Source organism: Xiphophorus maculatus, chromosome 4 (assembly GCF_002775205.1).
Source record: "Xiphophorus maculatus strain JP 163 A chromosome 4, X_maculatus-5.0-male, whole genome shotgun sequence".
Lineage (NCBI taxonomy): Eukaryota > Metazoa > Chordata > Actinopteri > Cyprinodontiformes > Poeciliidae > Xiphophorus > Xiphophorus maculatus.
In genome coordinates this window covers 9,121,912-9,146,339 of record NC_036446.1, presented here as the reverse complement: position 1 = coordinate 9,146,339, position 24,428 = coordinate 9,121,912, and the positions used below count along the sequence as shown (strand labels likewise).

Genomic DNA, 24,428 nt, shown 5'->3' with positions numbered 1-24,428 from the left:
GTGAATATAAATGAAACTTTTAACAGAGAATTCCCCAAATAAAAATGTAGAAGTGTAATAGAATAGAATAGAAGTACTTTATTCATCCCAGCAGGGAAATTACTTTGCAGTTACAGCATAGAGACAAGACAAGAGACAAGACACAATGACAACGTCCGGGTGTTGAGTCTGGAGTTTGGCTGTGGCAGAGCTGATGACGTCACAGGCCACCGCTGCATCAGCTGATGGGGAAATGTAAACAGCGATCAAAATGGCGGACATAAACTCCCTCGGTAAATAACACGGCCGCATTCCCACAGCCAGAAGTTCAATGTCCGGGCTACAAATCTGTTCCTTCACGTTAACATGACCGGGATTACACCACCTCTCACTCACATAAAGTGCAATCCCGCCGCCCCTCTTCTTCCGACTCTTGGAATAGTCCCTGTCCCCGCGCACCAAGGAAAATCCAGGGACCTCCACGCTGTATTCCGGAATAAGCGAGTGCAGCCAGGTTTCCGTGAAGCAGAGATACTGCACTCCCAGTACTCCTTCTGGGTCCTAACCAGCGCCGTGAGTTCGTCTGTCCTATTTCTCAAAGACCTCACGTTCCCCATAATGATCGCCGGTACCGTTGGTCAGCGCCGTCTCCTCTTCTACCTCCGTTTAACTCCAGACCCGCAGCCCCATCGTCTCCTCCGTAACTCCTCCGGGACCACAGGCCCGTCTCCGGGCAGCAGCAGAGGCCCACACAGCGCAATCAGCCGTTCACGCGAGCAAACAATGCCGCTACTCCGCTTGGCGAGGTTCTCCACAACCAAGAGTATAAAAAGTAGCAGAAGAACGCGGAGAACATCGACAGAACCACATCCAGCCATTGTAGAAAGCCCAACTGATGATCCATGGGTTCTTCAAGCACGGATCCTTAATCGGTTACAGCAAATATACACAGACAAACACACACGACGGGAGCTGCGTCTGCAGGCAGCCAGCTGCACCGGCGCCATCTAATTCTAATTCTAATTAGAATATGTTTATTTACTAAAGGTAATAATTGGGTGGGTGAGACATGAAGGATTAGAACAAGTGCAGCAAAGTCAACTACCAATTTTACCATATTATGTTACAATCGGGATGGAAGTGGGTTTTATGGAAATGAATTTGAATCTATGGATTGCATTTACTTGATTTGATTAGATATTCTTTATTGGAAAAATGGTTCCTATTTGCCCTAAAATGTCACTTGTTGTGAACTGGTAATATGTAAGTAAATGGGATTAAGCTGAGTTTCACCACGTACCTCTATGTGACCCCCTACCTGTGCAGTGACCCACCACTGGGACCACAGCAGGTCCTCCAGCAGCCTCGGCCATTGGCTCTTTGAAACTAATCTGCCCTGCGGAGTCCTGTAAGACCCCCTTTGTTACCTCCTGCAGACTGGATCAGGCTGGAGACGGACTTTCCAGTCTTGACAGGCTATCAGTTTCACAGCCCATGGCCATCCACATCCAGGCGCAGGCCCGAGTCCTGCAGAACCACCCTCAAATTAAACATAGGGGGAAAGAGTGGGGGTAGAGTGGTTGGGAAAAACATATGGAGTAAAATGTTGTCACCTGAATTTCCTCGAAGTCATAAAAAAACCGAAAAGAAGTGGTGTGAATATAATGAACAAATGGTAGGAATAGTGAAAAGGAGAATTTCAACAGGAGCTCTGCCTCTTAGTGAACAGAACAGGATCTCAACAAGACCATTATCTGATTCCTAATTTGAGCTCTGGCACAGCACTGAAGGGCTGCCTTTGTCTGGGATTAATGCGGAAAGCTCAGGATGCGATGTCAGAGGGAAATAATCAGCGTGGGCCCTTCATAACGTTGGCTGCTTGTGCTCCTGGCCAGGGCCCCCGGCTCATTTCTGTGGAGATGAAATCTATGACAAGCCCCTCAGTGAAGCTGAGAGCAGGCAACAGTCCAGTAACACCCACAGGCCTCCAGGCATCCTGTGACCCCCTTAGAAAAGTCACATTCACTTTGCTCTGGAGAAGGGAAAGAGAACGCCGCGGGGGCTTCCAGCCCATGTGAAATGAAGAAATGTGAGGAGGTGAAAACGAAGTGAAAATAAGTTAAGATTCCTCCTCCGCCCCCACTGCAATAACTCCAGAGGAGGGGCACTCTGATTTCACTTCATTATGCCTTCTAATTAAACGTGCACGGGACATTAAAAAGAGAAATAAATAAACAACTCCTTAATGTATATTAATGCTTATGTTCTGTAACTGCGTTTAGGCGAGAGGTTTGAGAAAGCTTTTTTTTCCCTCCTTTCTTTAAATGCAGCAGAAGGTCGCCGGCTAATACCCATCAGGGTAAAACATTCTGAAAGAGGTTGGCACTGCACTCAAGGACCAGAAGTAATGTTTTTATTTTGTTATTTATGCTTTTTTACCGGGTGCATTACTATGCTCCTCTGCAGCATGCTGCTGTTAAGCGAAGGATGCGAAGATGCAACTCGATAAGCAGGTTATTAAAATGACCAATTGACATTCAATATTCAGCCTTATTTTACATTCATCATATTTACGACGAAATATGTGGAATTTAAATGTTTCTCCTGGTGCCTAAAGGTAAATGTGACTCGCTGCAGCAACCGTGCATAACTTCACGTAAACTCATGTGTTAGAGAAATGGGATACTTCAGTCACTGCTTATGGTGCTTCAAACAGAAGACGTTTTTTTTTAAACAACAGCTTAATTACAAACAGACTTGACACGTCACACTAAAGTATGTCAATGTGTTGCTTCTAAAAAGTACTTCCTGTTAGTCATTTCACTTTATTGTTACTAGGAATTTGTATTGTTTGCATTTAAATGCAGGTCTTAAGTGTCTGATGATAAACAGCTCAAAACTAACGATGTGGGGAAAAAATTACTTTGAGCAAATTCAATTTAGTTTTCAGGATTATCATGGCTTCGTTAAAATGTGTTCGAATATGTAAAAATCGTATAATGCACTCAAACCTAATATTTTTTTAACTAAACCTAAAATAAAGAGAATAAAGGAGTACAATGGTTACTGATGCATTTACAGACTGAAAATGATTAGTAAATACCTAATTGTTACTGTTGGAGTGTTTGAAGTTTTACTGAAATATTTCACTATATAGTAAATTGTGAGAGGATTAGAATCTTTTTATTATTAGAAAGTCAGATTTTCTAAAAAAAATAAAATTTGAAAATGTATTACCTACAAGTCGATATGGTAAATATAAAAACTTTAAACACACAGTACGTTATTGTGCTAACACTTTGAACAGATAGTTTGAGGTTAAAACCGATAATTAACCATAAAATTATTATACCTTTTGGTGCTTTGGCACCTTTCCCTCCTGTTCCCAGTTAATGATAGATAAATAAAGATTCAATCATTTCAGCACCTTATGTAGCAATAAAATAATTTAGTCTTTGTAAAAATGATCTCACAAATCTTTCACATCTCCTTTTAAGCCTGCAGTCAATTTTCCAAGGAAACTTCTTGCTTGGTTTGATGTGTAAACCATTCAAGAATTGTGAATATACCCAAAGTGTGTTATTCGGTCATCACGTCCACATTTGTTCAACTAAATTATGAAGTTTGTGGTGCAGTCAAACCTTTGGGAATATCAATGTATGAATGTGTGCATGTTTGTTAGTGTGATTAGGTGAATGTGGCTGAAGTTTAACCCGTTTTGAGTGGCTGGTTCAACTGGAAAAGTAACTTTTGAAAGTGTAGAAGAAACAGCCAAATAAGTTTTTTTTTTTTTTACATAATGGAAAAAAGAACTAAGCTTGATTAAAAGGTTGCTTCTCAGTACAGATGCTAGTTAATAATATTTCAGCTATGTATTTGCTGATACAGCAAACAAACAAATAATTTAATCTCTAAATGCCTGTCATTCATAAGTGGGGCTAAATGGTGAGTAGGAAGTGAAATCATTCTATTACACAATATTTCTATCATAAACCTGCAACAAACACAACTTACCCCTCAGCTCCCTTTTACCATTTATTCTTTACAAGCAGAGACTGGCGGTATTATAAACGGACTTGAGATTTTAAAAACACTACATCATCAACATCAGTATTACTCCTTCTAAAAGCTGGAGTAACACTCTAAAATCTTTTGTTTAAGATTTTAGATCTGGCGGCCGGTTGGTTGCACAAACCATACATCGTCACTGCATCACTACCTCAAAATGTGAAGCCACCTTGACTCTGTACAAGGTAGCTGATGAGGGGCTGTGGAATAGAGTGTAATCAGCTTATTTCTACCCTCTTCACTACATCAGTTCTTTTACAAAACACACTCTGATAGCAAAAAGGAGCCGTAATCCCATCTGGAAGTGTTTTTTGAAAGGGGGTTATGATTCAGGTCTTTGTTGTGTTGAAAAGTAAATATCTGCTAAAGCTTGAGACTCTGCACCATGCAAAAAGTTTGATTGTTTGACATTTTGTACACCCATTTTTTTGCTTATCCAAACTTGTCTCTTGGTTCTTTTTCCGGAAAACACACTTACAAAATGATGCACTCATTATGTTGTCTGACTCCTTGGTTACTTAAACTCATAATTTTGAAAACTGTGGCTAAATAGTTTAACCTTTATTTTATTGGAATGGAGAATTTATCAAAGTCAAAGGTGTTTTGGTGCCCTGTCCTCTTTAATGACACTCATACCTTCTCTTTTGATGTGGTTCTTGTAATGGCTGGCGTCGAGTGACCGAGACCACATTTTACCATGGTAATACACACACAAACAAGACTTACAAGGTGAAACCAATACCAGCCACACCATAATGATTAGCAGTGATTCCTGTTTGAACCTAAAACAATATGTGCAACTTTTTTTTTTTTATCAGTAAACAATATCATTTTCAGGAGTCAGAGAAGGTGAAATGGCTAAAAGGTCAAGGAATGCATCAGAAGTGCAACATGCAGTAAATACTGATAAAATTCCTCAGGTCTGAGTCCATTAATATTCAACATGCTATAAACTGAAATCTAAAAACTTTACTGACTTTGGTCTGAGATTTTACCAGCAACATTAAAGGTGATTACGCAGTTAAATCATAAATTGACAAAAGTCAGCTTTAAATGTTGTCGGTGGGACAAGATGTGCTGTTGAACAATACCATACTGCATCAGAAAACATAATTTGCTATTGATCATGTAATGAAACAGAAAATAGTAGCAGCCAAACTGAAACATTATGATTATCAGTAAACAGCAGAAAAAAGGTGTTTTATGCAGTAAGCAGTCGCAACTGCTGGCTGCCAAAAATTGTCTAATCAGTAACAACACCATACCATATTACTTCATTATTGATTCATTGTCTACAGAACAATATGACAACATAAAATAACACTTTTACCAGCTTTACCAATTTTGTGCATTCAAAGTTTTATCTGCAGGACAACACTATAAATTAAAGGAAAAAAGTCAGCTGCTTTAGATTGAAACACTTGTGGCAAAGGACCTTGTGAAACCATTTAGTAGCAGCATCTAGAGAGACCATAAAACCCTTAATTCGTTCCAGTTCTTACCTCAGTCCCTGATGGTGTTGCCCCTGGTGAGTCCAGTTTGCGTTTTTTTCTAGGTCCAATAGCAGCTAGTGCTGTCAGATTTGCATCTCTTTGTCTCATCTGGGCCAGCTCTTGTTGCTGCATCTAGTGAAAGCAGAACACACATTTTATAAAGTTATGTTTTGCCCTGCATTTCTCACAAGATTTTCTATTTATTTATAAATGCAGACCCCGCCCCATCCCAGGAGTAGTCACACTACTTGAATTTTTTCATGTTTTAGTATTTTACAACAACAAAGTTTTATGCATTTAGTTGAAATTTTTACAACACAGTGAAACATGATTGTGAATTGGAAGAAAAAGAATACCTGGTTTTGAAAAACATTTACAAATAAAAATTAGAAATGTCTTAAGTGCAAATGACAGACTACCAGTTTATATATATATATATAATCTGGTGCAACTGCAATTACCTTCAAAAGGGACCTAATCAGTAAATAGAGTCATAAACCCAACTCCTCTGTGAAGGCTGTGGAGAAGTTGACAGCAGGGTTAGGTTTTAAAAGAATATCCTAAAGCAAAGTTCAATCCATAATATGAAAATGGTTAACCAAAACTGCCAATCTGCAAAACTTTACCATTCACCTAAACTGATAGGCCTTTCAAAGCCATGGTTGTACCGCTGTGGTGCAACAGCACTGCAACCATTTAGCTTTAATACATTTGACTAAAGGCACAGTTAAGGTGCTGCAGTTCCTATTTAAGCAGTAGATGGAATTACAGGTAATTTTCACCTTTCCTCAACAACTGGTAAAAGTGTCTAAAGAAGAAGTGCATTCCTAGTACACCTCTAAGTACAAAGTTTAGTGTCATAAGAGATACTTTACACAAGTCTGTCAAATATTGCATTAACATATTTTGTGGGACAACTGTGACACAATGTTTAGAGCAAGTTAAAGGTAAATGGAACCATACAGAATCACAGAAAGGTAAAAACATAATAACAAAAGATAAGAGCATAAGAAAAAAATACTGCACAGCTAATAAAATTGGCATATGACTAGTTTCCCTAGAAAGTCTGGTTCATTCAGGAGGTGTCCATAAGAGTCCATAACTGAACTCTGATGTGGACCAAGAAAGCAAAATCTAGTCTTCCTAAAACCCGTCTCGGTTTGGTAGAAGTGAACTTTGAGGCGGTTCAAATGCATATGTGGATGCAAGCAGACCGGAGAACACTCCAAAAGCAGAAAGCGAACTATAGCGCAGGGCATTCTGGGTAAGTACAACCTGAACAAATATGAGAATCTAATTAATGCTAGCGGGAGAAATGGCTTGTGGTCTTTTAGCAAAGTCAAAAGAGAAATCCAACAACTGCTGAAATCTGATGCTAATGCATTTTTGTTTACATTTTGTAACAAATAAATTTAGCTCCTGTCTTCTCTTGAAAGTTTCATGCTGTTTCCTTTGGTGGTTCTTGGTGCAGAGCCACCACAGTTGAGGGAGGGAACATGATTTTTCAAAGGGTTTGGTTTGTTTAACGCAAAGCAGTGTAAAAGTGAACCACAGCAGCTGAAAATTTAGCAAATGTTGCAATTTTGCTCCCTAGTTGAACCAAGTCTACTGGACTATCAGGTGTGAAAACACCCTTGAAGACAAACAGCCAAAAGTACCAAGTAATTAAGATTAAAGTCTAACCCAGTCAACGAGTGCAGTCTGCTGTCAATTAAATCGCTTCCGCGCAATGCATGGTTTTTCCCAGCTTATACCACCCCTCAAGTGGTTACGAAAAACAGGGAGGAGCTGCACATGATGTGCAAATAGACAGATCTGGCCACGGCTGACTATGAAAGAACTGTTTAAAGCCACGACCATGGAAAAGCGGCTAAAGTGTGTCTTAGTATTTTCACTAAAACATTTAACACAAGAATTACAAATGTTTAATTATTTTAATAAAATTTTTGAACTTCCTGACCAATAAAGGCAACTAAGTTTTGTAAACACAACTAGTGAGAGGAAGAATATTAAAGTGGATCAAGAATCAAATAATAAATAGAAACAAACACGTGCGACTAATGTTTCTGCTTATTCTCTTGTATCGTGAGAGCAGAATGCTTGCCTGATCAGAACAAAATGGAAGACCGTCGTCAGCCATTAACGGAACACAGAGATTGTGTGTGTGCAGTCACATAGCCCTGCTCTTTTTTGATTTTTGCAGTTTGTGATGTTTAAGTGGGTGGTTGGGAGGGGCAGTGCCCAAGGTAATGTCATGTTTAGCTGCAGGGCTGTGGGCGGACCCAGCGTCGCTAGGAGCTGCCCTTTCCATTGGGTGGAGGTGTGATGGCCTGAGGCAAAGGCACGGAGGGTGCCAGAGCACACACACGCACACACATACACGTGCCTATCAATCCTGGCCACAGCAGCACAGGGAATGCCTACCCACCAGCTTGCCTGTGTGCCTGCCTGCTGGGGGAGAGAGGCCTGGGTTGGAGCGAACAGGGACAATCAATTGTGCGCCTTGATGTCTTTCATGTTCTTTTATGTTATCTCTCAGCATGTGTTCGCTGGGCACTGGTGTTTGTGCGAGGCATGTATATTGTCTGATCAGAGGAAAAAAAATTCATGTTGCTTTCAGATGGCGTTTTGTAAAAGGTTGCTTTGGTGTACACCATCTGATCTAAAATGTGCATGCACTTGCCTCTGATTTTTTCCTAAAACCCTGCTGGCAAGGCATGCCCTTTAGGGTGTTGCCACTTCACATTTAGCACAGCGGAACTGCTGAAAGATTCAAACACGCTGACAAAGAAGGGGAATTAATAGCAGCTGAATAAATAAGCCTTGTTTACTTATTCGTTTTACAATAGACGTCTACAAAAAATCGGGAATACATGAGAATATTCATGAACTAATAGTAATAATATGGATAACTTTCTGATGTTAATTTTAATAACTACATATTGAAGTACATGAGTTACAATGCGGATGTTGTGGCTGGACAATCAATCTTTGTCCCTAATGTTATTGGTGCAGATTTTATCAAGCTTTGCCATAAGAACCAGATAAATATTTTCGAGCCTGACCTTAAAGAATCCTACTGCAACGCACGCAGCAGGAGAGGTTCGCTATCTCCCTAACGGCACCAGGATGCCGGCATCTCTGGCTGGCAGTTGGCACCAGGCATGGGCTCCCAGCGCCCAAAGCAACTGCCTGCAATTTCGGATTTATGACTGCATGATAAATGAAGACTTCATTTCACCATCTGCGAGTCTGCATTTCCCGTCAGTGAAGAGGACGCCATGACACTGGGAGACTGATTTCTGATTTCAATCTGGTGCCATGAAGCAGAACCCACCATTTGGTTAACAACCAACATGAAATATGTTGCCTTTCATGCTGCGAAGTAACACAAGGAGCTTTTATTTACCATGTAAATTAGTTTTAAGTTTTTTGTAAATTCCAACAACAGCAGCTTTTAGATATTTTGGGATTTTGTGGTGATAAATGAGAAATCCGTTTTATATTCTCTCTGTGCTCTCTTGGAGTACCATGTCACCGATGTTTAACAACAAGTACAACCACTGCCAGTAACTAAATAAAAGGTCATTACTAAGAGCAGTACCAGACGGGAAGAATAATCATGTGGCAGGATGCATACATTTGCCAGCTCCTATTAATGATGCCAGATAACCACCTGCTGATCTGAAGTCACTTAAATACCAATGGTTCCAGTCTGCCTCTGTGCCCTTTGCAGGCAAGGAACTAGGACTTGTAAAGTTATATTAACAAAGGTCAAAAAATGCAGAAAAATTGATCTGTGGTTTTGTCAGGAACAGGATTTGTCTGTACCTAAAGCACACTGTTATGTGACAACATTTTGGTCACATAATAAAATGTACTCATGTAAAAATATGCAATTTTCTAAATAATTTTAAATAATGTGTTGTGTGTATCAATTACCATTAATTAGCAACTAACACATTAGGACACTAAAAGTCTTTCTAGTGCTTTCTGTGCCTATTAAAATTGACATCAGGAGTTAATATTTACAGATTAAATTAAAATTTAGCAGCAGCATATAGTAGCCCCTAAAATAATTTATACCCTTCAAACAAATTACAATTTTCTTGCATTACAATCAACGTTTGATGTATATGTACAAGTTTCCACCAACAACTTTCAGGTCAAAACGTTAAATTTTTTCTGACCTGATCAGAACACCTTCTTACATGTTTTGTCATGTCCCCTTACATGGGTTGGAGCAAATTGCAAATAAGATTTCTTTCAACAATTCCTTTCTTTTTGTTGTTCTTTTATAAATACAATTTCTTGCGCTGAATTTTATTAAAGGGTAGAGGAGTAAAGGCAGCTGCATTCAGAAGTAAGGCGCTCTTTTCAGTTTTGATTTGTGAAAAATAGTTTGCAGTTGTTATGACAAAATGTGAAAAGCTTCAAGAGGTATGATAATATTTGCAAAGAGCTGTAGGTGTTGGTAAATTGCAGAAAATTCAGCACCAGTCAAATCAGAAGAGCTGGTGAAAAACAAACTAATATGTGAGTTGAAATAAAAATTAAAGTTTTAGCATATGCAAAAACATTTCCATTACTAAGTTTAATACATAACATTGGAAATGAAAGACATGTTCACTCAGTTTCATAATAATATTATTTGAAATTAATTATTTAGAATGAAGGTTTCCACTAAGTCCCTTCATGAATAAATTTTGGAACTACATCTTTTACATATTAAATATCATTTCTTAATTCATTTCTTAATTCTTTCTTTTATATACAGTGGAAAGAGTAAATAGCAAATAAAATGTATATAGCAATTGTTTAATGCATCTTGGTGTATTTAAAACTCATTCTTACTCTGCACTTGTACATTTAGTGGTTCAGAAAAAAAGTCTTTCCAGACAAAAACAAGAAATAAAAGATTTTTCTTTCTTCACAGAAAGCAGAGCATTATGTTCCCTTATGATGCAAACATGTCCAAAGTACAGCAAGAACCTCTCTGATATGGCTGGCACAGGGAGGGAGATGAGCTGTAGGAGCAGTTATGGCCAACCTGCCGTTCGCCTTTTCTGCTGTTTCTAACAAAGGCTTTCCTCCCCACCCCTCTGTCTGGCCTGGGGGGCTGCTTACGGCCCTCCAGACGCTTACAGACAGATGTCCTTGGTAGAGCAGAACATGCTCAGCTTGACGTCACAAGCGGCTGTGGGGCTGTGAAGGAAGCTAAATGGCTGTCTGCCTTGCAAAGACCACAGTACGTAAGGCAGACCATAGGGTTTAAATTGATATATTTCAAACCCTCCCCCATGAAAGCTGTGGTTGAACAGCAACCAGCAGGATCCTTATGATTATGCAGACTTGACATATGCTACATTTGTTGAACGCGTTTATTAATAAAGGCCATTGGTAGAAAGCGAGTAGTTTAACCAAGGTTAGGTGGGGAAGCAAGTTCTTAACTTTTACAACACACAACACAGTAGCCTTCAGGCACAGTTGCAGGAGATTGTATAAAGACTATCTGAGTGTCAGTTCTCAGGAAATAGAAATAAGTTTTTATTATTTATATACTGTAACTTCAGCGCTAAACTAAACCAACATTCCATTGGTTGGAGAACCAATTTTTAGACAGAGTAGCACAAAGTGGTTAGGGATAATAAAAAAATTAGCTCACATACGTATAGTTGGTTTAGTTGCATGTTTTACATTTGCACTTCTGAAGCCTGAAAAATCAAACAAAATGCTATCGCCACATTCATTTTCTTATGGTATGCTGGTATATATAGATTAAAGTTTACACATTTGGTCAGATTTGGAGAACAAAGCTAGAAAATAAAGCTGAGATACTCTCCCAAAATAAGTAAACTTAAAGCTGTGTCTACTGTAAATTGAATATATTAGCTGAAAGAAGCAGAATATCCGATAGGTATTTTTTACAGGATATCAGAGTCCCACTATATTCTCATGTACCCATATCACTGTCAGGCTGCAGGTATGCTGATGATTGTCAAACAGTACTGATAACACTGCCTGTCTAATTGCACTGCTTTAATGCTTTACAAAAATGCAAAACACTGTTGAGACTTCCTTTGACCGATTAAATTTTTTCAGGCTATGGAAGCTGAAGGTGATTAAACGTCTTTTAGAGATTTATCTGAATGCCTCAATAATATCTAACATATTCGGAAAGGATAATTGAACAAGGTGGTTTAACAACAAATTTAGCTTTTTAAACACAAACTCCAGTCCAATTTCTGAACATATCAAAGTACTGAAAACGCACTAACATATCAAAATCTTCTTTCCTGGTGTAACTGGATCTCAGTGTTGTGTTTGATAAAAGTAATAACAACAAACTTACTGTCTGTTGTAACCAATTTACTGACAGGAAATTGATTAAAATCTAGCAGAATAACACTTTGTGTCATTTGGAATTATAGAAAATCACAAGTGAGGTCCATCAAGGTTCCTTTCTCAGTCAACATTTATTCACAATCTAAAAGCTCCCCTCTCATACAGCACATGTATGACATCCCTTGTCATACATGTGCTGATGACACAAAGCGATAATGCCACAATAAGAAATATTGTGCTTACTGCCAACACAGACCCCAGTTATTGAGTAGTCTCTCCATCATGGATGTCTGCTATTTTTAAACAACTTATGATCTTACGACAGCTTCACCTTCTGTAACATTTTTAAACCGCATTCAGAACAAAGTTTCACAAAATACAGTTGAAACTGGAAGTACACACACACGGCATAATAAGACACAAAAACCTTTTTTCGCTCAGTGTCTGAATTTAAATCTGACCAAATTTCTTTTATTTCAGGTCAGTGAGATTTACTAAAATTATCTGCCCCCAACTTCTCCATATGATTGCGATCGTGGCTTTGGATGGCCATGCCAAAGCATTGACTTTGTTGTCCTTAAGCCACTTTATAACCAATTTTTTTATTGTACTTCCTTTTTCCTCTTAAGCAATTTGAATAATGTTGCATATAAATGCTGAATATGTACACGGTTAAACCTTCATTGTTCTGCCCATCAAGGACCATAACAATTAGATCATCTTTGTCAGATCAATAGAGCATGTACTGTGTTCAGTAGATAGTGTTTTAGTAAAGCTGTTTTAATTTCAACAACGCCAACATTAAATTCTTGCACACGTTCCTTTGTGCCAGCCTCCTACCCCTTATCAAGTGTGTGTTGACGCTTTATGTATGTGTTTAATGTGCGTCGGTAATACATGCATCTCATTCACCTGACACCCACATGGGCAGCATTACGTGAACATCTGTGAGCTACGTCTTCAGGCATTTCTTCATGCAAAGTGCCTGGCAGTTAATTTGCTGCAGGGAAGAGAGGCCATTTGAAGCACCCAATAAGGTTTTCCTTTCCCATCTGCACTCTTACTCTCAAAAGGGCCAAAAATGTGTTCTAGATGGAAACATGCATGAATTCATCACATCTACTCAATAATTATATAAAGGAGAGTTCCTCAAAATTTATTTTATAGACATTTCAACAAATTAAAACATTGTGAAAAAACAAATTTAATTCAGTTATTCAATTCAAAACTCATTATATAGCTTCACTGCACAAATTTATATGCCTCACGCAATTTCTGTTATTTTTTGCTTACAGCAAGGGAAAAATTAATATTTCTCAGAAAAGGATTTGTAAGCCTGCTGAAAACTATGTTCAAGTATTGTACAGTACATATGTTCGGTTCATAGTTGTGGCTCCTTTTGCATGAATTGCTACATTAATGTAGTCTTCATGTAGATGACAAGCTGCTAAGGAGTTAAGGTAGTGCAGGTGGCTTTCTGACTGAAGTGTACTTTTTTTGTGAGTAAGTCCTGCTGAAAAACAAAACCACTGAGCAATATTAGTCAATTTTCTCCCTCGTTCGGATAAGACACTTCTCAAAATGTGTCTGATTCATGTTGTGAAACATGTCCTGGATGTGTTTGTGTGTGATGCCACTGACTCCAGCCACAGTCCACGCTTTGTGCATCTCCCCCAAACGTCTTTCTTCCACTCAACTACACCTTAATATTGTTTTACATAGAACTCTGAGGAGTCAGTTTGTTTAGCAATGACCTTCAGTGGACTAATCTCCTTGACGAAGCTGCCTGAGACTATCCATCAGACAGCTGTCAAGTCAGCAGTCCGATTTTGTATTTCTGCATTAAAAACAAGTTTTCTACTAATCTTTTGTAATATTCACATTTTCATTAGCTTTAAGTCTACGTCATCAAAATCAGCAGTTGAAATATACCAATCTACATAAAAAAGCAAATCTATACAATGTGAGTTTCACATTTCAACAGAATTACTGGAAGAAACTAACTTTTCATCAATATTCTAATTGACTGAGATGCACCATTTTGTTTACATGCCTTGCCGTCCAGAACATTGAACCCTCCCTCTCCACCCTTGTATTGTGTGAATGGTTCTGCTTATCCTGTCTGGAATTATAATATTTTACTTATGGAGATGAATTCAAAATACATGCATGAACTAACAGCCATGGCATAATCTGTTCCTTTTCTTCTGAAGCTCCAAGATCTTCCAGGGACCAGGACCAATTATTTAGAGCCCTCAGTCGTCCCCGAAGCGAAGGTCATTATGTGAGTGTCACTATCATGACCCAGCGGTTTTTCTTCATCTGCAACTTACTTTATAGGAACCGAACGACATAAAGGCATTTTGAGTGAAACATTGGATTACACTGAATTCTGACTTTGAAGTAAGTTTTATTCCTATTAATAACATTTGTAATTCACATTTGCCAAAAAAAAAAAAAAAAAAAAAAAAGAGTTTAACAAAGAAGTCAAAAAACGTTGTTAAGCAAATTCTAATGGCGTTGTACTGAATCGGCAGCGGGAGCGTGGCGATCATTAAAAATACTGCTTATCCAAGGGAAAATTTCCTGCTTTAAATGTTCTCGCTTTGTCTCATTCTATGCTTCATCTGGAAGTCTTCTCTGCCTGTCTCACACTTTCTTTTTTTAAGATTCTCCGCTCGTCACCTCCTATTGATCACGACTAATTTGCATCCAGGAAAAGATGAGAACTCAGATATTCACACTTCGAAAGAGGACGATCTCAATGATTTATTCATTTCCAAATCAAAAAAAAAAAAAAAGGAGTGAAGGTAGATGAGAAGGGGAATCTTCACAGGCAGCAGGCGACTAACAGGCTCTGGGGCTGGGCTCTTCTTCCCCACACTGCCTGCAGGCACATGGTGTGCAAGTCCTCCTAATTAACAAGGTGAATCATGCTGCCGCTCTCTAATTAGCCAACATGACAATCTAATGGAAACATGCAGGCCAGGCTGGCACACTTAGCATCACCTCACGAAGACCCCGGCTACTGTCCTCCCCGTAAGAATTTGACAAAAGCAACACCTTAACATTCAAACGTACAGGAGAACAAAGTAGGGCACAATGGAACAAGGAGGTGTATTTTATGAAAAGGTCAGCAGGGAAAAGTTCGCAGGCACAGGTAAGCTAATCTTCCCTCCTTTTCTATCCACATGCACGTGGTGGTTGTTGCCTAACTGAAACATGTCCTGCCTCCCTCCTACTCGTATACCCGGCACAGGAGGCTGACACCTCGCCACCAGCGTAGCTCAGCCCGCCCAATTCCCCTGTCGCTGGAGTCCCAAGGAGTGCTCCAGCGCACAAAGAGAAAAGTGAACCTACAGGCTTGTGCAGCAAGTAGACGAGTCGCTATCTCCCTGTGAGGCAAAATCTCCTTTTTTTTGTTGTTTTCCTTCTCATTACAGCACTTTGTAATATTCGAAAACACACAGGAACACCAAAGGTACTTTTAAAGCCTACTTCTGTTTTTTTTTTTCCTTGTAATATGTCTTGAGGTTAAGAAAAAAACTGAAGTTGAGACTTCAGACAACAAAGCAACAAATAAAAATAGGGTAACAGTGTATTATGTAGTAGCCTGCATATCTGGAAGACAAAACAAGCCATTCTTATATGGTAATTAATCTGTCTTTGTCATTGTTTTGTACACAATTAAAATAATAGAAAAATAAAAGAAATCATATGAACTCAAAAGACACTAAACTAATCAATCATTATTTCACACATAAAGGGGGATAAAAGCTTGCTTCCCTTCAGCAGAGCATCAGTGTGTGTCTATTGTGCGAGTTGCTGCAAGTCCAGTGAAATTATTGCACTGTGTCTTTAAGGCCAGAAGACAAGAACATAACTATGAGTCGGGACACACAGAACAGCAGGAATTCTGTTTGAAAGTCGGCACAGAAAGAGAGAGAATGTGGAGGAGGGCAGCAGGCTTTCGCCCTCAGGCCTACCTGATGGGCGAGAGCGCCTCTTTGAGCAGAGCGGTTTGTAGAGGGCCAGAGGATGAGAGCCTATGAACTCCCAGATATAACCGGTCTAATGAAAACTACGAAGTAGCTACATTGTCCTCTGACACACAAGAATCTCTCTTTTGCGGAGAGAAAACGTATAAGGCTGTAGCTGATAGGGATTACAGTGTGGGTGGATTCCAGGATCTCCATGACCCGATCACTTGTGAAGGAGGCCAAGCTAATCAAGACGCATATGTTGGTGTTAAAACCTGGTGGATGCTTCTCGATCAAATGGTAAAGATTTAAGTGATAGGAATGGTGTACAGAAAGTCATATAATCTAACATATTATGTTTATGCAGTATGAGAAGTCACATATGCGTAGGACCGTGGAAGGTTTATAGTTGAGTTCAGGCAAGATTTGAGCAACACTTTAGTATTAAACTGGCCATAAAACAATACCAGACTTTAAGACTTTACATCATATGTTACAATACAGAAAATTTATTCTAAACAAAAGTGCTACAAAGAGCAGGGAAGCACTCACCAAGCCTGTCACAATAAGTAATTTTGCTGGACGATAAATTGTCGCAGAACTTATTGCGATAAATGATAATATTGTTGCTTTGAGATCATTTTCAAGTTATTTAATGGTGAAGGCAAGAATAATACAAGAGCGCTCTCTCAAAGACAAGTAAACGTTAGTTTCTAACAAACATTTAACTTTGGAACTGGAATGCATTTTAATATCCAAAATAAGTGAGCAAAATTAAAACAATAAATAAAATAGATACAGAAGTATGTGTAAAGAAAATTGTCCTTCAAGATAGGGTTAGTTGAGGCCAATGCCAGACTGAAGACTTACATCATCCACTCTTTGCTAGAAAGAGTGACACAAGAAATACAATCACGCAAATGGAAATTATTGAGGTCATTTTAATTATTCATGCGATTAATTGATTTATTGCTTATTGTGACAGGCTTAGCCCTCATCATGTCTTCTTTTAAGATCTTTACACATAACTGGACAGTCAGTGAAAGAACCAGAGTCAACCATTTTCATATCCACTGCAGCTTGCAAAGTCTTGCCAAGCTACTTAAACCATTACACTCTTTCACATTTTGACACACTACAACAAGAAACACAAATAAAACATTAGTTGTGACACGGGGCAAAAAGGTTTTGTTTTTCTAAATAAGGAACTTAAATGTGTGACAAGCACCCTGGTAAAAGGTGGTTCTGCATGCATGTTCATCTTTAGTAATTTGTTGCTAAATAATGTGCTCTGTCTGCAGACCTGATGCAAGCATAAGTGTAACATTGTTTCAGATAAACAGGATAATTCATAAACGCTGTAACCAAGACTTATATAGACTTCCTTGGACCCTGTCCAGAGAAGGGCAGTTGTTGAACATATTTTTGTACTTTTTACCTGTCTACTAGTATCAACTACATGAAGAAGCACTAGATCCAAAATGATGTTTCCCAAGGTGTTCCACAACCAACTAAGTAGAAATCATAACTACCAAACTGATGAGATTGTTTATGACCATCAGTAATTAGAAAATGACAGAAACTTTTTGAGCAATTGTGACGACATATACAAAAACTTCCACTAATGAAAAGTTGTGAAAATGGTCAGAAGCTTTCTTCTATTTGAAATTATTTTTAGGACAAAGGAATCATTTGCATCCCAAAGTGAGTTGACTGTATTCTCTGTGACTTCTCTGGAACACCCAGCTTGGGCAACCCTCTGCTACACAGCTCATGTGAACATCCTGCAGAAATATCAATGTTAGAAAACAGTTTGTTTTTGGTGGACTCCAGCAGGAGCTTTCGGACAGTTTTTGGTCAGTTGTGCAAGCCTATTTGTCTTCTCCCTTTTCCGTCGTCGCTCTTCTCCTGTCCTCTCTCCACTCTTCCTCTTTACCTCACTCTTTCCTGGTGTCCGGTTGTGCCTGCAGACGTGGCTGCAATGATAAATTTATGGCTGCAGTGTGTCTGTGTGTCTGACATTGTGATGTATCTCTACTGGCCATAACTCCCTCTCTATCTTTTAACTGGTCCCCGAACCCCACAGCCTCCGTTTGCTTTCCATCTCTTTGTCTTTGTCTCTCTGTGTCCATCCCTCTCTTTTTCGCTTGGTCTCAATGCTCGAGTACTGATTCCCCCCCTTACTTCTGCCTTAGCACTGGGAGAGTGAGAACACAGAGACCCAAGACAACAACAAACAGGAACTGAACTCCACAATTTGCCCATTGATTTTCACTAGGGGCTTTTCTGAAATAGCCCATCTGACCTTTTGGCCAAATGGTAGTGAATGGAGGAAGCAAACTATCTCTCACGCTACACCTCTGCAGCAGCTATGTGACAAGACTGCTGGTTACAAAATTTTGTTTTCACTCACTGGTGAAAATCTGCAAACCAAAGTCAAGGCATAGCTACATAAATACATAAAAAATGTTCCAGGACAAACCTAAGGCCTAAAATAATCTTTAAACTCCTGAAAAAAAAAACAACTAAATAAATCTTTGCAGCTATAGCTTTACCATTTTTGAAGTTTACTTAAGTCTGGGGGTTTGGTCTGAAGTACAAGATTCACAAAGACAGTCGTGTGGTGTTGCAAAGTGTCAGTCAAAACGGTGATTGGAGGCGTCTCTTCATTGGATTGCACAGCTTTACTGGTTCTTGCTAAAGTTTGATAGGGAGCACATTGTGGATTTGCATGAAGCGGGTGGCCATATTAAGCAAATGCCCCATGGCCAGCCAGATCCTCTGATCTTTCCCTATTTGAACAGGGATTCACTTGAATTTCATAAGATCACACAACCTTTCAACATACGAAGTCTGCATTTTGTGAAATTTTTTCATTGTTAAATTCTCTGCAATAAATTAAGTCTGACTCTGGATCTGACAGACCCTCCTTTTAATCACTCACAGCTGAGCAAACAACACTTCAGATATTAGGATGTCACTTGGTTACGCTAAGCTTTCATCCTACACTTTGTTAATCCATCCTAGGTGTCACTAATATTTTCGCCGCAAATATGTTCAGTATTTTATAAGTCTAAAATTAAAAACTGTTGTGCATTTAAATTAGGTGTTTGCAGAAATATAAGATAAAATACTGATTTGTGTAGAAAAACTGCAGCAATTAGGCATCTGGACTTTTAAGGTGACAATTTTCTAAACAACAAAACTGGCACTGGAAACATATTTAGAGACACAAAAATTGCCATAGGGGGGTTTAAAATGGTAATGGATTGCTAAAAAGATAAAAAGATATACATTGTAAAAAAGGTTTCTGTAATATATGAAGGTCGCTGATAGCTGTTTTTCAGTTAGCACTGGCTGAGGCAAAGTTTGGTTCAGGAGGTTCTGGTACTTGAACAAATGTCTTCGCAGACTCCAACCCGTGGGAGAAGAAAAGCTTAGAGAATCTTACTGCTAAAGTAAAGCTGCAAGAAACAGCAAAACACTGGAGGTTATCTTAGGACAACAGTCACAATGACATTTTTGGAACTTACTAACAGATTTATGAATGTAGTTTTAAATATGCATCTTTGTTAAATTTTTGCTGCAGAGATTGTCTCATTAAACTGGGTTGTTCCATGTTGTTCTCCTTCACTTTTAGTTGTTTTTGCATTATTGTTAAAGACTCATCTTCAGTTTGTTCTTTATATTACAAATTTCTGACTTTTCCCTTGGTCTGCTATGCAGTGATAACTGATCAGTGTGTTTGCATGAGATTTGTTCAAATAAAAGCAACTTTGGGTGGCCTAGGTGGGTGTAACTGTGTCGTTAGCTGTGGGTTTTGAGACATAGGGATGCTGGCTGTGTATTGGTGCTCTCAGTTTACTAAAGATCCGCAGCAAAGTGATTACCTTAAGAGTGTTGCTGTAGTTGCAACAGCAAACAATTTTGCGTGTGGCTCTGTCAGTGGTGCTGTTTTAGGAGTAGCTGCATCTCTTTGGAAAGGAGGAAGTATTTAGATAGTTATAATAAAGAAGTCGACACTGTGAGAGGCATGGTTCACCCCTTCACAGCACTGTATGTAAAAAAATCTTAATACAACAAAATGGAGGTCTAAACTTTTGGTAATTGGTCAATTTTGTACATTGTCATTTTACTTGGGAATATACTACAGCTTCTTGATATATATTAATGGGTGCAATATTGCTACTGCAGAGGAATGCTTGTACACAATATTTACTAAGATATTCTATTTCACTCGGCATGAATGAAAATTCAGCATGCCAGTAACAATATTGGCCAATTGAATAGACTAAACTGCCCTTGATGCCCTCTCTGGATGTATATATTTAGTGGTGAAGATGGCAGTGCTCAGAAACAGTAGTGGGGATACTGAGAAAGGAAAAGAAAAAAAAGAGTTAAAGGGGCAAAACTATGTATTTCACAAGGACGCAGAGCCATTTTATAGCACAATCCAAGTAACCATGTTACCTTGAGTTGTAAAAATGTGCAGGCCCACATGTTTACTAATTGCTGCTGCTGCTAGTCTGAAGGAGCTGAGTGGGGGACTCTAGGAGGAGGGGTGCTCTCTTAAGAAAATATGAGTTGTAATTTCAATATTCAATATAGAATGATGCAGTGAATATGTCTTTCAGAAAGGATTGGTTGAGTACTGTGTGTCCATCTATAGTTTGACCATATTTTCAGTAATATTTTTAAATAATGATGTTTCAAGTTCTATGCAATCTGCCGACAATTTATTTTTGAATGTTGAATATTATATTAAGTTGGCCCATACCTGAAGCAAACATTTGGTTAAAGAACATTACAGTGTGATTCTGTCTGTACGATTTGATGGTAGTTTGGTGGAGGCAGTGGTTGCTTTGAGCAGAGGGGCTTACAGAGAGGCTGGCTCCTCTGGCTGTCGCCTGGAAGAGCAGCTCGGGCTCATTATCCTGATGAAATTTGCGCAGATGTGTGAGCTGCCGACAGACTCTGCAGTGACACAAACAGCCAGCTCTGTCCCCTTGAGCCAGTCAGGTGATGAAAACCGGAGAGGCGCGGTGGCTGAGAAACGACGGCCATTAAGCAAAACAGAAAGAGGTGAGGGATGCTGGAGGAGGGAGGAGTGGGGGGTGTTTGTGTGTGTCAGTAAAATGGGTGGGTGGGTAGTTACATAAAGTAACCATTTCCAATGAACCTTCTTAAAATTCCTGACGAAAATGAAAATGTGCCACACGAAGACGGCATCTCTTCACGACGCTCTAATCTGGCCGTATCCAGACGACGAGCGGACTGCCACTTAACAGGGAGGAGATCCACTTTGATCACATGGCCCCCCCCCGGGGGCAACTATCATGATGCCTATTACACTACTTCATTTGCATATGTTGGGCTTATGGGTAGCCTGAGATCTAGTGTGAATGTTCAAAACTGCAGCAGAGCTCAGTGTTGCTAGAAAGAAATGTTTGGGACAGATGAAGAAAAAAGACAAGAGTGCTGGAGGTGCAGTAAGAGAAGCCAACTTGTCATTCAAAGGTCACAAGTTCAATAACCGATCAGTAAGGGACATTAGAAAAGCCGCAAAATAGAGTTGGAGACGCCAACACTAAATGGGAGGCTGTCAGGTGGAAAAAGTCTGGAAATGTGTTAGCCCAAAGTAGTTTGTCAGCTAGAAAAGTGCATACATTCCCAATATACTTTCCCTGGATGAATGAAGCATTTTCTTTTTAAGAGTAAACTACTTAGGAGAAACCATGCTGGCTTCCTAACTTCTACATCAACAACAACAGGTGAGTTTCGCTTGTTTCATCCTTCTGCCTACTCAAATTTCTCTACAGAGGCTCCACAGAGTGCTCTTGATCCTTGTTAGCGAGCACTGACAACACCAAGTGAAGATATTCTGGTGTAAACACACCAGGAAAACAAGAAAGCAAACTTGTGGTGTGAAAGAGCCGTCTTGTTTGCGTAAACAACATTAACCATTCGCTAAAAGATGTGTAGTCTACTTTCTGGAGCTCCACTGGGAATCCATTCAATTCAAAACCTGTAGTTGAAACAAAGAAGATACATCACTATCCTATCAAAAAAGGAAGTCTGAAAGAGTTGTTAATTTACAACACCAGTGTGGGTGTCATACCTGGGCCCACTGGGAATAGAGGGAAGTTTTGTACTATTTTCTACAGCAAAAAGTTAATACGAAGCATATTTTAGTTACCCTCATTCAAGCATGTTTTACAGAACTGTCTACCTGTTTGCAAGCAATTTAGCATTTAGTAAATGCTGCGCGAATGCTGCATGGTTGGGTAAGCAGATCTGCCAAAAGAACTGACCTGAAGCAGGAGTATTTGTAGAGTAGAAATTAGGAGAAATATCAAGAGATTGTGCTGAAAAAAACACTACATGAAACATACTGAATATAAGCTGAAAAGTGGCAGCAAAACTTAAAACTTATCTTGTTGATTGGTTTTCAGTTGAATTTTAGCAACTGTAACTTATTTATAATTAATTTAAGTTTTACTTCACTTTTGGATTGGTCATATGTAAATTTTGCTGTAAGCAATATAATCACATGAATTCCAGCTCTGAATCTCCTCTTTCTTGGGAGTTGTGCATGACAATGTGTTAATTAGGGTTGAAACGATTCCTCGAGTGATTCGAGTACCTCGATTATAAAAATTCCTCGAGGAAAATTTATCTGCCTCGAAGCGTCGTCAAGTTATGTTTTATTATTTAGCGCACCGTGTTCCGGCCGGGTTATTACTTGCGTTACCCAGTGATCTCACTTCCGCCTGAGTTGTTGACGAAAGCTAAGCGTTAGCAGCATAACATCCAGTTTTCAAGTTTGACTTGGGAAGATTTTATTGATTCATGATAATGTCTGGGTCTTTGTCGTTTTTTGGGGGACCAATAAGCATCCTTAAAATGACTGGTGGGATGCCTAGAGTACGGCAGCTTTTCTCCTCACGGAGCTGCTGCCTGGTGGCCGTTGTTCAGAGCGAACGGGAGGGAAGAGCGCTGCAGGTGTGTTTATACAGGTGAGCGGATATGAACACTGCGGGCGGCTGCGCATTAGACAATTAACGTAAGTGTAGCTTTACGGACGAACCGGAAAATAAATTTCATATCATCCCGGTCTCAACAAATGGATGTCATAGCGCATGGTGGCGGCACGTAGCTGATAGATGTGTTTCTGTGTGTGACAAACAAAGGTGTCAAATCCCGTCACTAATGTGGACACAAAAGCTGAAAAGGTCTGGGCAAGATGAGAGTTCATCTGTTAAACTGACTGAAGATGAATACATAAACGAAAAGCTGGAGTGTAGACATTTTTATAAGCTCATTTGTGAGCCTGCCTCTTTACTATTAAATTGAATTTCTGTATAACGTTTCTTCAGGTTAACTTAGAAAGTGAGCTATTATTGTTACAGGTTAATTTTCTAAACTACAGAAAAGTTATTCTTAATGATGCTCAAATATGAAAAATTGGACTGATGTTGAGATCTGATAGTAATACTGCTGTTATGTTAGATTTGCCAATGTTTTTTTTTTTTTATCTGAATACTCGATTAATCGTATGAATAATCGATAGATAACTCGATTACTAAAATATTCATTTACAACAGCCCTAGTGTTAATATTGTGCAAGACATTCAAAGTCCCATTTTTCCTGTGTAGTTCAGTCATTTTTGTTGCCAACACAAACATTAGCTAAGATTAGCAACTACAAATTGCTACAAATTCTAGCTTACATGCTAGAATTTGTCAATTTGCTAATGTTGCCTACCAAGACATAAACTGAGTTGGTATGCCACTAGTAATTTAATTTAAATTTAAATTTAAACTTAAATTGTAAAAATAATATTGTTATAAATAAGTGAAGTCATAATCATAATATCCTGAAATAATGTTGCTTTACTTTAAATGTTTAATATGTACAGGTCAAAAAAATATTTGAACAAAAATGATCTCAATAATACCTTTATTTTTTTTTATAAATTTTATTCATTTTATTTTATTAATAAAATGTTAGGTAAGATAAAACTAACTTCATTTGCAGAAATTAGGTGCAAAATTGTGAAAATTAGACTATATAACGCTGAAATAATGCTTTTAACCTGATGGAGAGTTTATGTATTTCTCCTATAGACAGAATTCAATAACAAGGAGGCTTAATAGATGGAAAAAATGCAATAGGGTGGAGGAAGTGGAGCATGTCTTTGGTGTGCAGAGAATCATTTTCCACAAACTGGCATCAATCGGAGCGAATAATTCCTCAAACTTTTTTAAGTCCGACTTTAAATGGCATTACATATGTAGTGAGGCATGAAAAATTTATGCACTGGTGTCGGGGAAATGTCAAGGGTAATGATCTCCGCAGCAGCTTACCTCCTTAGCTTTCTGTTTCAGTCGAGCTTGTTCTGGGTCCTCTTGCCTGGAGCGACTCTGTGGAGTAAAAAAGGAGGGACGGGGATGGGTGGAAGGGACACAGGTTAACAGCTGGTTTAAGGAGCCCACTTTCCCAATACACACGCACACTTTTGCTACTCATCTGTTGCTGTAGCAGCAAAAAATAGTGCAAAAT

At 39.0% G+C, this 24,428-nt stretch overlaps 1 protein-coding gene across 5 annotated transcripts in view; it reads right to left on the bottom strand.

Moving 5' to 3' along the window:
* Window positions 1–24,428, bottom strand: part of LOC102224043 (transcription initiation factor TFIID subunit 4-like) — a 101,849-nt gene that overhangs the window by 27,030 nt on the left and 50,391 nt on the right. For 3 of the 5 annotated variants that reach the window (XM_014472916.2, XM_023332978.1, XM_023332981.1), the window contains 2 exons: window positions 24,233–24,289; window positions 5,550–5,672 (listed from right to left, as the gene is read on the bottom strand). In XM_014472916.2, the coding sequence (XP_014328402.1) occupies window positions 5,550–5,672; window positions 24,233–24,289 (180 nt within the window). Of the gene's footprint in view, window positions 1–911; window positions 1,520–5,549; window positions 5,673–24,232; window positions 24,290–24,428 lie in introns of those variants that run through there. The other 2 variants (XM_023332979.1, XM_023332980.1) reach the window with 2 other exon arrangements.